The sequence below is a fragment of the Galeopterus variegatus genome, unplaced genomic scaffold (genome assembly GCF_000696425.1).
Source record: "Galeopterus variegatus unplaced genomic scaffold, G_variegatus-3.0.2 Scaffold3380, whole genome shotgun sequence".
In the NCBI taxonomy this organism is placed as follows: Eukaryota; Metazoa; Chordata; class Mammalia; order Dermoptera; family Cynocephalidae; genus Galeopterus; species Galeopterus variegatus.
The window spans coordinates 183,847-201,664 of NW_007729491.1; the positions used below are offsets into that span (position 1 = coordinate 183,847).

The window sequence follows — 17,818 nt, forward strand, 5'->3', positions numbered from 1 at the left end:
CCCCCCCCCCCCCCCCCCCCCCCCCCCCCCCCCCCCCCCCCCCCCCTGGCGGGGGGGGGGGGGGGGGGGGGGGGGCTGCGTCAGCAGAGCTCTCCAACTTCAGGCCTCCTCTGTGCCAGGACCAACCCTCCCTGCAACCCCAGTAGTCAGGGGCACCAGTCCAGGCTCCTCGTCCCTCATGAGTTGGGAGCAGGTGGCCTGGGGCCTTTTTCCCTAGGGTGACCTCAGTTCAGCCATCAGATGATTCTGAGAACTTGATTCACAAGGGAAAAGGTTTGGGTGAGATTTCTTTTCTTCCCATGTGGCTCCTTGACCTCTTTGCAAATTTGTCTCCCCTGACAAATTATTGCATTCCAAAGGTTTGGTATGGGATTGGCATTTTCAAACCACCAAGTAGGGCTGGCCGGTTAGCTCAGTTGGTTAGAGCATGGTGTTGATAACACCAAGGTCAAGGTTTTGAACTGGCCAGTTGCACCAAAAAAAAAAAAAGATAATACAAACCACAAAATAAAAGCAGTTTCCACTCTGTGTGAAGAGCTACTTACACAACAGTGATTGCCTGAGTGTGGGGCTACTCAGGTGACTCTTGCAAAGCAAAGAAGACCTGTGCCAAGGGTGTTCCAAGGGCATTGTATCTACCTGGGCAGAGAAGCAGCTAGCATCTTTTAAATGACAGCTCACTCACCAAAAATGTTGGAAATTTACTTGACATCCACATCAGGTTTGGTTACTCTGGCAGCTGCTGGAGCAGGGAGGAGTGTGGGAAAGGCCGTCAGGGGCACTGAGTCTGGCCTGGAGGGGAGCCCCCCAACTCCTGACCCCTCTGCTCTTTTCCAGGAGACACTGGTGAACCTGGCAGGGCTCCTGGTCAGCCTCCTGATGCTTCCTCTGGTGTCAGATCGGCCTGGGTAAGCCAGGGACACGGGTGGGGAGAGAGTGCCCAACTGGGCCTCTGCCTACACTGGCCGCCTCCCTCTCTTGCCCCAGCTTCAGCCTTGGGTGTTTCTTGCTCCTTACGGCCCTCCACATCTACGCCAACTACCGGGCAGTCCGAGCCCTCGTCATGGAGACCTTGAATGAAGGCCGGCTCCGGCTGGTCCTGAAGCATTTCCTCCAGAGCGGGGAGGTACTTGACCCCACTTCAGCCAATCACATGGAGCCACTGTGGACAGGTGACCTAACCCCTTGTTCTCAAGTCCTGTGTCTCCCAACCCCTCCCACTGCCTACGCTTCCTGACTCTAGCTTCCCACAGGTTTCTGGCCATCTCAGTCTCTTTCCCTGGGGGTGCCCCTACATCGCTTGATCTCCAGGTGAGTGTCCCAGGGTCTTCTGCTCATCACTCCTGCCACCCACACTACCCACATATGCTCCTTATTCTGGTGACACACCGGTCTCCCCAACAAAGTCCCACCTCTCTGTTCTTGGTTCTTCATTTCCATTGAACAGACTTGGAGGTCAGCGAGGGTACATGAATGCAGCAGGGGTCTAACATGGAATAGATGATGTAGGGGTATGTTTGTTGGATGAAAGAAGGATGGATGGCTGGATACAGGAAGAAAGGAAGGATGCGGGGGGTGTGGCTGGGGGATCGGCAGAAAGTGAATGAGGGATGGATGAAGCATGGACAGTTATGAGTAACAGTGAGGTGGCTGTTCAGTTGACAGGGTAGGTGATCCTGCCTTTGATTTCTCCTCCCCTATTGCACTCTCTTCTCTCCCCAGTGTCTCTGAGTTACAGCAGCTGATTGAGGGCCACCAAGAGCCCTACCTCCTTTGCTGGGACCAGTCACGGAGTGAGTGTGCCTCATTCTCCCAGCCTTTTTACCCACCCTCCTGAGGTCAGCTCAGTCCTCCAGCTCCAGGGCCACAGGCTCTGGACAGTTTGGAGGCTGCTTGGTATCCTGGAGGGTGCTCTTGACTAAGACATGCATTCAAATGATAGCTGCATGTCCCAACGAAATTCACTTTACCCCTCTGTAAAATGGAACTAACAATACCTGCCTTATTACCTGTAATGTTTTTATGAGAATCAAATAAGGTGATTATATAAAAGCACTTTGAACATTGCAACACACTCAGATAAGGGATGACCGTGGCTGTCCTTGGGGAGCCACTCTTCTCTCCCATCCTGGATCGCTGCTTGGAGGAACAAGTCCTTGAGTTTACTGGTCTGCTGGTCGCATGTTAAAAAGTGCTTATTCTCACTAACCATTTAAGAAATGCAAAATAAACCCACCTCAGTGGGCCGCTATAAAGTTGCACTCGGAAATTGGCCATTTCACTTTGGCCAGAGCATTGGGGAGCAACAGAAGTACCATTTAAGAAATGCAAAATAAACCCACCTCAGTGGGCCGCTGTAAAGTTGCACTCGGAAATTGGCCATTTCACTTTGGCCAGAGCATTGGGGAGCAACAGAAGTTGGAGAGGAAGGGGTGAGGAGATGGCCTTCCATGCCATCTGAGGCCTCTGCTAAGGCCTCTGCAGGCAGACAGGGGTGAAGCAGGGGATAGGGTTGAGGGTGTTCAGGAAGGTGGTCCTTTCCTGACACCAGTCTGTCCCTGGGTCTTTCCAGACCAGGTACAGGTAGTTCTGAGCCAGACAGCAGGCCCTGAGACTGTACTGAGGGCCGCTACACACGGGCTGGTGCTCGGAGCCCTACAGGGAGATGGACCCCTACCAGGAGAGCTGGAGAAGCTGAGGAACCACTTGCAGGCAGGTAAGAGCCTCATGACCTAGACTGCAGATGACTCGGAGCAGGGATGGAGAGAGGACAGACTGTCCTGCTGGAGGATACAAGAGCTTCTGATTCTGTACCCCACCTCAGGTCCTGGGAAAGATAGCTGGATCATTGTCAAGGAAACACATCAAATGTTGGACAAGCTGTTCCCAAAGTTCTTGAAAGGTAACATCCTTCAGTCTCATGACTCCTTGGTCCCTGGAGCCTTCTTTCCAGCAGCCCTGCCTACCCCAACCCCTACCCTTCCATCTGGAAGATAAAAAACCTGGGTTCTCTCTATGATCTTAAGCCTGGGACTCAGTTTCCCTGTCTAGGATGGAGAGGTTTGGATGGTTTCTGTGCTGTGTCAGTGTTGAGGTCTGTGTAAGTCCCTATCTGTAGGATGGGAAGATGAGGATGGTCTCTGAGCTGTGTCCCTGTTAACAGTCTGTGTAATCTCAGTCAGCATTTAGGAAATGGGAGTATGGAGGGGAGTAGGGCTCACATTACTGACGATCGCCTTTTAGGTAGCACCCACTCCATTCCAGCCCTTTTCCATGTACTATCTCAACTGGTTTTTTGTTTGTTTATTTTCTGGTGGCTGGCTGGTATGACCTTGGTAGTGTCAGCACCATGCCCCACCAACTGAGCCAACTGGCCAACCCTTTCATGTGCTATCTTAGTAAATTCTTGCTGCAACCAGATGAGGTTTTAACCTCATTTTATATCAGAGATCACCCAGCAGAGGCAAGAGAGCCCAAGTAGTGCACAGAGCCTGCACCTGGCCTCTCCTTACCCTTCTCCCTAGGGTTACCCAGTGTTTCCTCCCCAGCCTTCCCAACACCCATGACCTTTCCCCAGGATTGCAGGATGCTGGCTGGAAGACCGAGAAGCACCAGCTAGAGGTGGATGAGTGGAGAGCCACATGGCTCCTGTCTCCAGAAAAGAAGGTCTTGTGAGCAGTGCAGACGGAGGCCCAGGACAGGAGCCTGGAGCAAAGACACTTTGGCCATAGAAGGATGTGGGAACGGCAGCTTTATTTTTGTTTAGAGCGACTGCTGTGGTAGGTTGGCCAAGCCCTCATGAGAAGTGACTGCCAATCAACTGGACTGGGCCCCAGGCAGAGAGGAGAACCTGGGCCTCCCCACTCCACTCCCATACCTTCCCCTTTACTGGGGACCACTGTAGCCTCCCTGCGACCACTTATTACCCTACCCTGGTTTTGGCTCACAGTGTCTAACACAGCTGGCCTTAGGCATAAAAGCCCCAGAGGAATGTGGCCACAGCCATCATGAGCAAGGCATTGAGGTTGACCACACGAGCCCAGACCGGGTCCTCACTGATGTCCGCCAGCCGCCTGGCTGCCACAGCCACCTCCTCCTGGGTAGGGGATGGAGGACCACCTGCCCCACTCCTGCTCATTCCACAGAACCAAAGCAGGCACTGGCGGAACAGGCCTGGTGCTGGGGAATTGGGCTCTGGGAGAAATTGAGGCCCAGATGTTAATGTGAGGGCACTTGGCTCTGCCAGCTCCCCAGCCCCACCTCCTCAGATGCTGTCTTACCCTCCATCTCTACTGCGTGCTCTGGGCACCCATTCTGTACAGGGAGTGAGGAGCCTTCCCGCTCATCAGCATCCAGGTCCTCCCGTTCCTCCTTGCTGTACCGTAGACTGAAAACCAGGCGGTGGAGCTGGGGAGGGACGGGAGCAGGGACCGAGTAGGGTTTCTGTCCCCCATCCCAGACCCTAAGGTCTCTTGTCCACACTGGCACACCAACCCATCACTGCTTTCCCTAACCTCCCTCTGTCCAGTCTGCACACCTAGCCCAGGCTCAGCTCAAACGACCTTGCGTGGCTGCCTTTTGCCCTCAGGCTAAACCCTAAACTCCTCAGCTGGGTACTTAAAGCCTCGCCACCCTGCTTCACTGCCCCAGGTTTGCTGTCTGCACCCAGATTGTTGTACTTGAGGCTCTGCTCTTACAGTCATTTTGACACAGTGTTCCTTCCTGGGGTTCTTTGCTCACAGTTGGTACTTAAAGCCTCGCCACCCTGCTTCACTGCCCCAGGTTTGCTGTCTGCACCCAGATTGTTGTACTTCAGGCTCTGCTCTTACAGTCATTTTGACACAGTGTTCCTTCCTGGGGTTCTTTGCTCACAGTTTCATCCTGCTGCTGTGGAACCCTGCACATCCTTCCAGACCCACCTCTTTTGTCCTGTACCTCCCCATCCCCCTAAGCCCTGCAGCACACCTTTTTGTGGGCTCTCTGTCACACTCAGCCATCAGTCAGATTCTGTGTTTTGAGTACCAAAGGCCACGCCAAGGATTGGCTTGGGGATGGGGGGCTTTAACCACCAATCCGCCAAAATCTTTAGGCCACCTCCCGTGAGACCACTTTAAATAAATGTCATTCATATAAAAGGGTTGTGCTGCTTCTGCCAATGCAACTTCAAACTGGACTCTGAGCCTGCTCCCACTAACCCTCAGGATAGAAATTCAGGTTCCCACTGGGCATTCCTAGAAGCAGGCCAGCAGGTGGAGGTGGAGATGGTCTGGCCCACACGGTGCACGTTTAGGGCACCCAGCTCATCTGGAGGCCAGTACTTACATGCTTGCGTGGGATGGGTGCAGTGCACAGCGAGACCGTGAGGGCGAGGAGTCCTGAACAGACGAAGAGCACGATGGCAAAGTAGAGGTAGTGCACACTGCAGAGGAGCATTGGGCATGCCGTGGGCAGCACGCAGCTGCCCGACCCAAAGGAGAACTCCGGAATGAGGCGTGCCAGGCCCATCAACAGGCCCCCAATCAGTCCCCAGAAGGCGCCCTACAGGAGAGATTAACATCGGCCTGCTCAGAATGTCTAGGTCCTGCCCCAGCTTCACAAGGCACTCACACCACCCACCTTCTCGTTAACGCGGGGCACGAAGAGCGCCAGCACGAAGACAGCGGACACAGGCGGTGCCAAGTAGCTGGAGACGGCGTTATCAACACCACACTCTACCAACTGAGCTAATCGGCCAGCCCTCCATCGTGATTCTTACAGTGATTTCTCCTTGGTCCGGCACCCTCCAGGGCTCCCCAGAGATCTCCACTTGGTGGCCCCGCCCTTCTAGGGCCCCTAGACCACCCGCCACGCATGCGCACCGAGATCTTGGTGAAGATGTACAAAAAAAGCGAGAGCATGGACAGATACAGGCGGATACGATGGCCACCGAAGCGCTTGCGCAGGTACTGCGGCATCGTCATGACACCCGCGGTCAGGTACACCGGAGCGAAGAGCCAGCCGAGTAGCAGCACCACGAACAGCGCCTGCAGGCACAGCGGGACGGCTGAGGGTGACTCCGTGTCTGAGATCCTGCCGTGAGCCTGCCTTCTCCCCTGAAGGATCTGAGAAAACTTTTTTCCTGAACATGCTACTCGAAGGCAGTGGCCCTGAGAAGGGCTGTTCCTGGGGCCCAGAAGACAACTGCACATGGTAGCCCTGGGCACTAATGAATCAAGTCTTGACATCTTCCTGGGCCCTTAACTAGAGCCCCCCCCCCCCATGCCCTCCCAGGTCATCACCCCTGGCCGGTCCCTCCCAAGACAGGCCCTATGTTCCCTCCACCCCCTCTCTAGCATGTGAAACCAAGCATAGACCCCTCAGACTGACCCCAGCCTCTACCAGACAGGGCTGCTTCCCCTCTCCTCCACCGACCCAAAGCTTTTGTCCCTCAGCTCAGAGGCGTCCTCCCCCAGGAAATCCTGAGCTCAAAGCCCTGATCTCCCCATCGCTCCAATGTGAGCCTCAGTCCCAGAGCTTGTCTCTTCTTCCCATTTCTGCAAAGGGCTTTAATTTGGCCCAAGATCCTCACAGACCACAGCTTCAAAGGGCACAAAAACAGGTCCTTCTCCATCCTTGAGGCTGCCCGCCCCACTTCAAAGAGAAGTAAATTAAGGTCTGCAGAGGGTAGTGATCCGTGCAGGCTCACACAGCAAGTCAGGAACAGCACCTACCCCTGCCCTGAAAGTGGTCATCTCGTGCATCCCCTGCCTCTGAGCTGGATGCGCAACCCTCACTCCAGCCCGACCCATGTCACAATTGGGAAGTCCCACCTCCAGTCTCATATTCCCCCAAGGTCTGGCCCTTCCAGAGATTCCCACTGGGGGAGGGGCTATTAGCAAAAAGGGGGCCTCACATTCCACTCAAATCCAGCCACAGCCAAGCCACTTGCAGCGCCGGTTCCCGCCAGGCCCACGAAGTGGCCGCTGCCAATGTTGCTGGCAAAGAGAGAGGCCCCAACCTAGGTGGCCAGAGACAGGAGTAAGCCAGGCTGCTTCTGTCGCCACCCCCATTCCACAGCCCAGCCCCACTCACCGGCCACCATGCCATGCTTCGTCCTGCCAGGAAGTAGCCGCCTACAGTGCCTCTGTTGGTCCTGCACATGGACTGGGGAATGGAAGTTGGAGGAGACCTGGGTTGGGGGAATATCTTTGGACTTCATTAGCCTTCTTGACACATTCCTCAACCTTGTTTCAGGCTGAAGATTAACCAGCACTCAGATCCCCTGACTGTTCTCACTCCCACCCCAAGCCACCCAGACACCCAGAGCAACCCAGGATCCTAGTGTCCAACTACCCAAGCTTAATGTGGCTGGATTCTGGAACCTGACTTTCCTGGGGCCCTTGGATATGGGCTACTGGTCAGCCATAATGTGGACAGGGGAACAGAAACCTCTTTTAGAGTGCTCACCCCATTACAAATCCACTGACGCCCTCAACTAGCACCATCCAAAGGTGGGAAGACAAGGAAAGAATGTTGTTTAGGCCTCCCTGGAGCCCCCAAATCACCTGCTTGCCACCCAGCTCTGGGTTTCTCCCTCAAAGATCCAGGTCTCTCTAAGACTTTTCTTCAAGGCCCCCAGAAGCCCATCCCCCAGCAGCACCCCCTCAACTTCTCACCCACAAGCCGACACCAATCACGAGCAGGAAATATGCAACAATGACCAGGATGTCAGCAGGATTGTCGATTAGGACCCTTTGGTCCACCAGCTCTGGTGCCAAGCTTGCCTCCGTGTGTTCCTCCATTCTGCCCAAGAATCTGCTCCTTGAGGGAACAGCCTCTGGATTCCCCCAGGGGAGGGATTAATGGTTACCTCAGGGGCAGTGAGCCGACAAGTCCCCCAGGTCTTGTTCCCCCCAACCCCCCAGCTTTGTTTAGCTGAATCAGGTCATATCAAGGCTGAAAGCTCTTCCTGGGGAGCTGGACCCTTTCAAGTTCAGGAGCATTCCTTCCTGGGCCTTAGCCACCACCCCCTCCTCAGTGCCCCAGGCTCAAAATCACCTCCTTCACCCCTTAAAAATGTGTATGCTTCAGCCTTGACCTAGAGAGCTTGGCTGAGCCAGCCCCCTGATTCTGACTAATCCAGAGGAATCGTTTTCAAACCCAAATCTGACAGTACCACTCCCCTGCTTAGAAACCTTCCATAGCTCCCCATCACAATCAGGAGGAAATACAAACTCCTCAGCCCGATTTTCAAGGCCTGTTGTGCCCTGACTCCCACTCACCCTTCCCCTCGCTTCTTCCTACCAAACCTAGGGTGAAATCACTTTTCCCTTCCCATTCCCTTGCCCTGCCCAGCCCAGATATTTTCATACCCCCTGTATTAGTTAGTTTTCTGTTGCTTATACCTGAACAGTTACGGAATACCTGAAACTGGGTAATTTATAAAGAAAAGAAATTTAGGGTCGGCCCCTTGGCGCACTCGGGAGAGTGCGGCGCTGGGAGCACAGCGATGCTCCCGCCACGGGTTCAGATCCTATATAGGACTGGCCGGTGCATTCACTGGCTGAGCATCGTGTGGGCGACACCACACCAAGGGTTGCGATCCCCTTATCAGTCACGAAAAAGACAAAAAAAAAAAAAAAAAAGACTCCTGCAGAATTAGGTACAAAAATGAGTATTTATTTAGAATTATAAAAGACATCACAACTAATTACAGATCTTTAAATGCTGAAAAATATTACAAACATTACAAAATATAGAAAAATTTTGATTCTCTGCCTGACTCATCTCTATTGTACTTTTATCCTACATTTTTCTGATATTCATACTCTTGATTGCTCCAAGGTCAAGGGAGCATATCTTGTGAGGGCTTCGTTCCTGGGGGGACTCTCTGCAGAGTCCTGAGGCAGTATGGGGTATCACATGGCCAGGGGGCAAGAGTGTGCTAACATGCTCATTTGCTCTCCTTATGAAGCCACCAGTGCCCCTCCATGATAACCCTCTCATCCATTAACTCAATAATCCATTAACCCATGAATGGATTAATCCATTCAGGAGGGCGTAGCCCTCATGATCCAATCACCTTCCCAAGGCTCCACCTCTCAACACTGCCACACTGGGGATCCAGCTTCCATGTGAGCTTTGGAGGGGATAAACAGTCACACCATAGCACCCCCAAACCTTTGCATAAGCAGTGCCTTCTGCTTAGAGTGCCTCCCTGCCTCCCAAATGGCCAACTCCTGCTCAGCCTTCAGTACCCAGCCTGTGTCACCTCTTCAAGAACAATTTCTCTGACTTTTCTGATACAGTTCTACGTACATTGTATGGCCCTTGTCTGGGTCCAGGTCTGTATCCCCGACAGACTAGAGCTTTCTCAAGAGCAGGGACTGATCCGATTCATCCCTGGAGTCCCCCCATTGCTCAGCACAGGGCTGGATACAAGAAGGGAGGGGCCTGGTGAATATTTGTACATCTGCCTTTCTAGAAGAATTGACCAGGCTTGGATGACAGGGAATGATCAAGAGGAGCTACTGTCTAATTATGGCAGATGCAGCCATCCTTGAGATGGGAAACGGAGAAAAATATTTTAGGGGCATATGAAGAGTTCTGTTTTTTGTTTGTTTAGAAGATGAATGGTAAGGAGATCTTAACTTGTTGTCAGCTTCACGCTCTCCCAAGTGAGCTAACCGGCCATCCCTATATAGGGATCCGAACTCGTGGCCTTGGTGTTATCAGCACCACACTCTCCCAAGTGAGCCACAGGCCAGACCCTGAAGAGTTTTGTTTAAGGAGAGCCTTAGTATGAGTTCCTTCAAAATCAGGCCCTGGGATGGGAATTTGGGTGCAAGGACTTTGCTGGTGAGGTGACCCCAGTAAGGGCTGTGGAGGAGTTTGGAAGTGAGACAAAGGACAGAGAAAAGCCAATAAAGGGCTTGCTGTTTAACAGGTTACCACTCTAAGCAGTTGGAACCCTATCCCAATGGGGACCCTCTGAGACACTGCAGAGAGCACCCCTCAGAACTGACCCTTAAGAGGCCAGGAATTTGGGGTATTCACCAATTCCCGTCTCTCACTGGTTAAAAGATGCAGGAGCTTGCACACATACTTCAGGCCTGCCGGATACACGGAGCATGCTTCCTCTTCCAGAACATACTCAGACAAGAAACTCGGGAAGCAGCTGGGGAGTCTGCATGTCTGGAAACTGTCTGCATGTGACTTCCAAGGTGGACCAAGCAGACATGAGCAGGACACTCACAGTGTCTGCTTTAGGGATGATGAGTTTGAAGTGCCTGAGAGAATTCCAGGGGAAAGTGTCAGAGGACACACTTGGTTTATAGGTACTTAATGTAAAATCTACATGCCCTCACGGTGACATATGAGACCTTTCATGATGTGACATGTATTTCCTCTTTGACCTTGTTTCCTATACTCCCCCCATTGCTCACACTAATGTAGCCACACTGGCCTTCTTTCCTTTCTTCCAGTATGCCAGCTCTTCCCTACCTCCTGCCTTCATACTTGCTGTTCACTCAGCCTGGAATGTTCTTCTCAGGCTCTTTGCCTGGCTGGCTCTTTTTCAACCTTAAAGTCTCAGCTTAGACGTTACATGTTCACAGAGCCCTTATCTGGCTACCTGGAAAAAGTAACCCCTTCCCCACCTTCTCTAACTTGGTTCTCTTTTTTTTTCCTTCTCACCCTCCCTCCTTTCCTTTCTTCTTCCTTCGTTCCTTCCTTCATGAATAAACATTTACTGAGCACCTACTAAGCCAGACTAGACTAGGCACCATTTTAGACACTGGAGAGACAATGGTCAGCAAAGCAAACATGTTCCCTGCTCTCAGGAGCTTTTACTCCAGTCTCAGAAACAGACAAAAACAAGCAACAAATAATTCACAATAGCAATATGTGTTTTGAAGAAACTAGGGAGGTGCTGTGAGGTCGAAAGCAGGGCAAGAGTTGACTTTACCTAGGCGGTCAGGGAAGGCCCCATTCCTTCAACACACTTGCCACTTGTGTACTTGTTTGTCATCTGTCTCCCCTAGTAGACTTCAGCTCCCCGAGGGCAAGGAGAGTGTCTGCTTGGTTCCCCATTGTCTCCCCAGAGCCTGTCACAGTAAGTGCTCAATGCACATTTGATGAATAAATGAATCAAGAGTGGAGATGGCCAGTTTGAGCATCCTCAAGAGAGGGAAGTGGCTATATGCTAGGGTATGAGCAGCAGTCCCCGGGGAGAACGTGTGGAAGGAGAAGAGTAGGAGACCTGGGAAGACCCAAGAAGAGGAGCCTCAGAAAGGAAAAGATCTGGGGTCTGCCAGAGGCAAAGGACACCTCATCTTTGTCTCTTGCCCACACATGCTCTCCTTGGCTCTAAGCTCTTCCTGATGAGCTGGAAGGGCCTTTGAGGATCCCCCATTTCCAGCACCAAAGGTCCCTGTAGTCTGGACTCAGGGGCCCAGGCCCCATCCCTAGGGAATTGTAGGGTCCAAGGCAAAAGTTCTGGGGCTCAGAAAAGTCCCTGGAATTTGGGGACTCAGATGGAGCATGAACTTCTCCACACCCGGACTTAGCTCAAGTGTCACCACCTCTAGGAAGACTTCCCTGACTCCAGTATGGGTCAGAAGTGTCCTTCCAGGTCCTATGGCCCCCAGTGCTTCCTTCAGTCGCTGCCCTGGCCACACCAAGTGTCATCTTCTGCCTAAGTATCAGTCTCCTTGGCCAGCCTAGGGCTCTCCAGGTAAGTGACTGCCTAGGCCTGACTCATCCTTGTGCACCCAGCACAACCCAGCACAGGGCTGGGCCAGGAAAAGCCTCAGGGAGAGACTGATGAACCAATAGGGAAAGTAAATAATGACTCTGGACATGCTGATGGTCTCCCCTCGAAGTGGATATTTGAGGGCAGGGGTGAGAAAGGGGTAAACCTACAGGTGATCAGCAATGTTGTGGGTCAATACAAGTAAGAGGGAGCTGTGCATTAGTGCCCAGACCCAAAGTGTGGGCATAAATTGGCACTTCTGGAAGGAGCCCCAAAATTTGGGAACCAAACAAAGGCAGGGTGGTAGGGGGAGCAGATTAAGTGCATATTTCAAGGATAAGGATATAGGGAGCTGAAGAAGAGGTAATGAGGACTGGAATGTTTGTTTCGGCACCAGCTTGAGCTCGTCCTGGCTCCGCCACTCTCTATACAATCCTGCCTGTACAGGTCATTGCCCTTTCCAGACTCGGGCTCATCTGACATTTGAAGTTCAGGAGTGGTCACCTGCATGGGCTGAGCCTACAGGTCCCACTCGGGCCACAGGGCAGTGGCCTAGAGACCGCCGGGGACAGAGGGTGGGGGCTTCTGGAGGCGAGGCTCTTCCGCGCAGAGACACAGCACCAGTGAGAAGTGGAATGTGTGTTTATGTAGGTAGAAAAAAGTGCACAAAACAGTGAGGGAGTGAGGAGCAGGGACGTCCAGGACTGGGTTCCAATTAGTCGGAATTGCAAGGACCCTCCTCCAGTCACGGGACTCCCTCACGGTGGGAAGAGAGTGAGGGACTCACGCGGGATCTCTCCTCAGGGTACGATCCACTCTTGGGGCGTGTGGGTTTAGCACTGGCTGGGCCTCTTCTGAACTTGACCTTCGAGAACTTAGATAAGTACCTTAGAGTTGGATCTCTCCAGTGGGCGGGGCCTCAGAGCGGGGTGTTGGGGACAGCCTTGGGGTCTGGAGGACTCGGTCTTTTCCGGAAGGCCGGGGTCTTTGGGGACGCGGCCTGCTGGAGGGCCGAGCCGGCGCGCGGTCAGCCAAAGAGCTTAAGGAAGCAGGGCTGGCAGTAGGGTTTGCCCGCGCGCTCCTGGAAAGAGCCCTTGGTGAGCGGGCGCAGGCAGAAGGTGCAGGTGAAGTGGTCCGGGTGGAAGCGGCGGCCCAGGGCAGATACGCAGCGGCCGGTCACTGGGAGGCCACACGTGGCGCACAGCGAGCCGCGCCGCGCGTGGAAATGATTCTCGCACAGCGGGCGGCCCTCGTGCTCGAAAAAGCTGCCTCCCGAGAAGGGCGCGAAGCATTCCTGGGGAGGGAAGGCCGAGAAGGGTCATTCGGCACAGCCCCGAGCAGACAACTCGCGTTGCTGTCCCAGTAACCCACTGCGACTCCCGCGGCCCCGCCCCAGGCCCCTAGTCCCGCCCCGAGGCCCCGCCCCAGAATCCTAGCCCCGCCCCTCCCACAGCGCACCCTGCAGACGAAACAGTCAGGGTGCCAGAGCGCGCTGAGCGCCGAGATGTAGTTATCCAGAATGGGGCCCTGGCAGCCCTGGCAGCGCGGGGCAAACAGCTGCAGGAAGTCCCGGCGACAGTAGGGGCGACCCTCCCGCTCGTGGAAACCTAGGGGGCGGGAACCAAATGAGCTGAAAGGGGTGCGGGCGGGACTGGGTACCCATAAGATCTGAGACTGTGGGGCCGGAGGAGGGGCAGCGTAAGCAGGTAGGGAAAGAGGGACGGGCTCTGGGGCGGGGGCAGCGCGGGAGGGGATGGGATGGGAACCCACGGGTGGAAGAGGGTGGGGCCAGAAAGAGCAGGAGAAAATTCAGGGCCAGGAGGACTCCGGAGGTCGGAGGGGGCGGGGCGAGATGTGGAGGGACCCGCGGCTTTTAAGGCGGGAGTCGCGCTCTCACCCTCATCTCCGAAGGGCTCCCTGCAACTGACGCAGCAGAAATGCTCTGGGTGCCAGTGGGTGCCCAAGGCGGTAACCATCTTCTGTGGGGAATGAAAAGGGACCCTCAGTGTGGCCCTTCATCCCTTCTTCCCCTCCCTCCCGCCCGGAACCTAGGTGACATGGCTGATATATGAGTCTGAGGGGCAGAAGGTCTAATAATGAATTTGGGAGTCAAAGAGGGAGAGTCGAGTCCAAGGGGCCATAGACGTTGCCAAGGGATAGGTTTGGGGTGGGGGGTTGGGGTTGGGACCAATCCGGATGAGGCCCGTCCCACAGGCGCTCTGGGTGAGACAGGTGGGATCTGTGGGGCCAGGTGGGGCTCACGTGTCGGATGGGTTGGTTGCAGAAGCCACATCGTGGCGAGAAGCGCTCAAAGTAGCACTCGGGGCAGAAGGGGGCTCCATCCTTCTCAAAGAAGCTGCTGCCTCCCAGGGCCGTGGAACAGCCACCGCAAACGAAGTGCTCAGGATGCCAGGCGCGGCCCAGAGCCGTCACCACCTGCCAGTTGGGGTGAAGCCTGGGTCAAAGTGGGCCTCGGACTGCCACATGCACAGTGAGCTAAGGTTTACATGGTGCTTTTTGAGTCTTATCTCTGAGAGATGAGGATGAAGAATCTAATGTTCGAGATCATGCAGCCTGCAAGTGACGGAGATTCAACCCAAGTCCTCCAGCTTTGCTTCAGGGTCTCATGAGTCACAGTGAGGCACGGTGCTGAGGGCCTGCAATACTCTTAGCGACCCATGAAAATGTTTTAATTTATTTTAAAATCAAGAAAAAATGAACTAGAAGAAAATTATTTAATATATAAAATTAATATATTTATCTTTATACTATGATAGGCATAAAATACTATTTTTAATTTTTTTAATAGGGGAAGGGACCCATGAAGACAAACATGCCTAAGGCCCACAAAAGTCATAATGCCACCTATTTGGCTGAGATTGGCAATTCTGGGATGGGAGTCAGGCGCTTCACCTAACAGGAGACCCTAGGTCAACCACTGGTCACAGCTGTGTCAATCACATCTGCTCAGTCAATAAGCCAAGAACCAGAGCTCCCAGACCAGACTCTGATGGAAGAGAATTTTTGTGAATGGCTGTGGGTGGAGCCAATGAGTCTTTTGTGAAGATTAAGTGAGATGGGGGTTGTGCAGGAGCTTACACAGTGCCTGGCACATGGTACGAGCACAATAAATGGTAACTAGATTGGAATTCTCACCCTACCACTTACTTGCTGTATGACTCAGAGCTTCGGTTTCCTCATCCTAAAATATTAGTAACAATAATACCCACTTCACAGTTATTTATTAAAAGGAAACAGCACAAAGCCTGGCTCTCCGTAAAGATGGGTCTATGTGTCTCTGCCTCCCCTCTCACAGGGCTCCACTTACTTGCCCAGCAATAGGTTTATTGCAGGAGCCACAGAGGCCCTTGGCCTGGGTGGGAACACCACGGCGACTGAGGTCAGACTGCAGTAGCCCCAGCATGGTGTCCAGGCTACCCTCGCTAGTCGGCCCTGGTGGGGATGGGGAGCTCTCACTCATGGAGCTCGCCACCGGTGGCTGGGTTGGCCCAGCAGCTGGAAGCTGCGGTGGGGAGGACATGAAAGTTGAGTAAGCAAGGCAGCAGACGTGGAAGGATCTAGAATGGGTTAGGGAGCCACAAATTGATACCAACCCACATCCTGCCTGACTCACATGGTTCTGGACGCGAAAGTCAGAGAGTGATGCCATCAGTCTATCCAGCTCCAGAGTGGCCGAGGTGGCCGAAGGCTTTGGGAGGATAGGGGATGGGCTGGGAGGGCTGTGAAGAACACAGCTTGTGTCATCTCAGAGCCTCCCAGAGTAACACTCCCTCTAGTAATTCACACATCGAGGACCCATCACATCACCTCTCTCCCAGCCCTGCCAACTATGTCAAACTCACGGGCTGGGTCTTTTCTTGTCTTCAGATTGATCCTCCTTCTGTTCTCCTGAAGCCACCTTGCTAGATGGGAACTGAGACATTATTTCATCTGGAGAGAGGAGAGAAGGGCACCAGACATGGGCACTTGCTCAACCCACCCTCCCAATTAATTTGTGTCCCTTTGACTTCTACACTGGGAAGTCTATGCCCCTTAATCTGTTCCCTTCACTGCCCTGCCGCCCTCCATAAGGTCCTGTCTCAGTAACCCTGATACCTGTGATGTTGAACTGGGTGGCATTAAGTTCCTGAAGCAACCGGTCTAGCTCACAGAGCCCAGTGCCCAAGACACCACTTGAAGAGGAGAATGGAGGAGCGCCAGGGGCTGCAGGCTTTGGGGACCGAGGCTTGCATACCGTACTGGGAAACAGGGTGGAAGCCTGGGTTCAGGGGCAGGGAATCCAAGCCTCTTCACCCGAGACTCAGTTGGCTTCCTCATCCCCCAGTTCCCAGGCCACTCACCTGTACAGATGGTCTTTGTCCCCAGAGGCTCCTGAAGACTCCCCAGACCCTGTCTACAGAGAGAAGACACACGTGTGGGATGACAGGCCTGTACTTGGCTCCACTCAGACTCAGATTCCCCTAGCCCAGGCCAAGCCTGGCCCTAGTAGATGCCCCAGTCTGATCTCACCTGTGGCTGGTGACCATAGGGTGGGGGAGGTGTGACTGGCTCTGGGGGATGGTCTTTTGGAGCCCCTGACCTTGGCATGTGTGTGGTGGTCTCCAGGTCAGAGAGCAGGGCATCTGCAGGGAGAGGCCATCAGGGTGAGAGACTGAGGGGTCAAGATAGGGCAAAGACAGGACCTTAAGAGGTCACAGTAGAAGGGTTCCAAGTGGGCAGTATCTGAGAAGGACAGAAGCCAGTAGTAAGAGAGAGGTCAAGAATCAGAAGGAAACACAGGGCCAGACCAAGACAGAGAAGTGGAGCGGGTAGAATGGAATATTTATGACCAGGACCTGCTGATTGGCTCATTCTGGGAGTCCAGCACAAACACAGCCGCCTGAGTCTCTTATTCTCCCCGTCTTCTCTGATGCAGTCAAGATCGCGGAGCGGGTAGAATGGAATATTTATGACCAGGACCTGCTGATTGGCTCATTCTGGGAGTCGAGCACAAACACAGCCGCCTGAGTCTCTTATTCTCCCCGTCTTCTCTGATGCAGTCAAGATCGGCTCCTTCTCAAGTCAAATTTGGCTCCACTTCAAATTGCTCAGTTGGCCTTACGCCTGGCATCCAGCTTTCTGATTGGATGCTCTCTCTGCCACACTCACTAATTCCTCCCCCTACCTACACAGGCCCCGCCCAGCCTGGCCCTTTTCCAGTCCCCCCTGAGTCCCACCCTCTGCTCCTCATTGGCGAGTTTGCCCGGACCTGCTTTCCGATTGGCTTCTTCTCCCCCGTGCCCGTGCCAGTTACCCCTACTGAGGAGCACCCTCTACTGCAGAGTGCCGGAACCCCTTCTCTCCCGTGCAGGGCACAGCTGTCCTGTTCTCAGCAAATAGTGAGAACAAGGCACCTGGGTCCTCCTTCCTACCCCAAGACTCCCATCCCCAGATCCGGGTCCTTTGAACCCTTTTTCTTCCAGAACAGAGAAGTCCCTGCCCCTTCGCTCTACATCTCTGAGCACCACGGTGGAACCCGTAACCCCTCATGGCTCTCCTCTCTATTATGCTCTTTCTTTCCCCAAGGACTTGACCCGCACCACACTTAGGAGCCTAACTCTTCCCTTCCAAAACTCTCCGCAGGTCCGTTTTCTGCTTCAAAACTTGGTGTCACACTCTCCTCTCCCGTCTACTTTCCCAGTCCCCAGACCCAAGGCCCCTTTAACCCCTCCCTTCCCAGAGGCCTCGCGCCCAGGCGCCCAAGGGCGCTGTACCTCCCCGGCCATCCGCTGCAGCCGGGGATGAAGGAGCGGAGCGAAGGGAGAAGGGAGGGAGAGGCCGGCCCGGGAAAGACAGGAAGGGAGAGGCAGGAAGGGGGACGTGGAGTCGGAAAGGAGGCGCGGGCAGAGACGAGAAGCGGGAGAGAGAAGACAGGGATGGAAGATGCGGGGAGTGCGAGGGTGGAGAAGGGGATCCAGGCAGCGGTGAGGGGCTGGGGACCCGGGGATCCGGGCCCCACTCACCCAGGTCCTCCATGGCGGGGAGCGGGCGGGTGGCGCGGGGCGAGCAGGGCGGGGGCCGTGTCCG

General features: G+C 54.2%; 3 protein-coding genes across 5 annotated transcripts in view; 1 reads left to right on the plus strand and 2 right to left on the minus strand.

Moving 5' to 3' along the window:
* Positions 1-4,064, plus strand: part of LOC103600525 (chromosome unknown open reading frame, human C16orf58) — a 15,172-nt gene extending 11,108 nt beyond the window's left edge. The window contains exons 7-13 of one of the 2 annotated variants that reach the window (XM_008584805.1): positions 838-908; positions 988-1,172; positions 1,254-1,311; positions 1,723-1,793; positions 2,573-2,716; positions 2,825-2,902; positions 3,578-4,064. In XM_008584805.1, coding sequence (XP_008583027.1) covers positions 838-908; positions 988-1,172; positions 1,254-1,311; positions 1,723-1,793; positions 2,573-2,716; positions 2,825-2,902; positions 3,578-3,675 — 705 coding nt within the window. In that variant the 3' untranslated portion in view covers positions 3,676-4,064. The remainder of the gene's footprint in view (positions 1-837; positions 909-987; positions 1,173-1,253; positions 1,312-1,722; positions 1,794-2,572; positions 2,717-2,824; positions 2,903-3,577) is intronic. The other variant, XM_008584806.1, reaches the window with a different exon arrangement.
* On the minus strand, positions 3,945-8,334 carry SLC5A2 (solute carrier family 5 (sodium/glucose cotransporter), member 2). Its single transcript, XM_008584814.1, has 8 exons — positions 7,656-8,334; positions 7,072-7,143; positions 6,893-6,997; positions 5,737-6,023; positions 5,617-5,695; positions 5,323-5,538; positions 4,281-4,407; positions 3,945-4,194 (listed from the first exon to the last, which is right to left on the minus strand). Exons 1-8 carry the CDS (start codon positions 7,779-7,781, stop codon positions 3,968-3,970), a joined length of 1,239 nt encoding a protein of 412 aa, XP_008583036.1. The 5' UTR covers positions 7,782-8,334; the 3' UTR covers positions 3,945-3,967.
* Positions 8,335-12,355: 4,021 nt separating this feature from the next.
* TGFB1I1 (transforming growth factor beta 1 induced transcript 1) lies at positions 12,356-17,795 on the minus strand. 2 transcript variants are annotated; one of them, XM_008584810.1, is made up of 11 exons: positions 17,755-17,795; positions 16,262-16,374; positions 16,093-16,145; positions 15,848-15,990; positions 15,595-15,682; positions 15,366-15,471; positions 15,060-15,254; positions 13,994-14,167; positions 13,629-13,710; positions 13,190-13,338; positions 12,356-13,025 (listed from the first exon to the last, which is right to left on the minus strand). In XM_008584810.1, the coding sequence occupies exons 1-11, from the start codon at positions 17,765-17,767 to the stop codon at positions 12,759-12,761; spliced, it is 1,383 nt and encodes a 460-aa protein (XP_008583032.1). In that variant the 5' UTR covers positions 17,768-17,795; the 3' UTR covers positions 12,356-12,758. The 2 variants fall into 2 exon arrangements, with proteins under 2 accessions (XP_008583032.1, XP_008583033.1); XM_008584811.1 differs by lacking the exon at positions 13,190-13,338 and having other exon boundaries at positions 17,755-17,788.
* Positions 17,796-17,818: the final 23 nt, after the last annotated feature.

Coding starts and splice junctions, on each gene's coding strand:
- SLC5A2 (XM_008584814.1), bottom strand. CDS start 7,781: ATGGAGGAACACACGGAGGCAAGCTTGGCACCAGAGCTGGTGGACCAA. Junction 7,144..7,655: donor TGATTGGTGTCGGCTTGTGG/GTGAGAAGTTGA, acceptor TCCATTCCCCAG/TCCATGTGCAGGACCAACAG. Junction 6,024..6,892: donor TGGCTGGATTTGAGTGGAAT/GTGAGGCCCCCT, acceptor CTGTGCCTGCAG/GCGCTGTTCGTGGTGCTGCT.
- TGFB1I1 (XM_008584810.1), bottom strand. Junction 15,991..16,092: donor GACAAAGACCATCTGTACAG/GTGAGTGGCCTG, acceptor CCTGTTTCCCAG/TACGGTATGCAAGCCTCGGT. Junction 13,711..13,993: donor GCAACCAACCCATCCGACAC/GTGAGCCCCACC, acceptor CATTCCCCACAG/AAGATGGTTACCGCCTTGGG.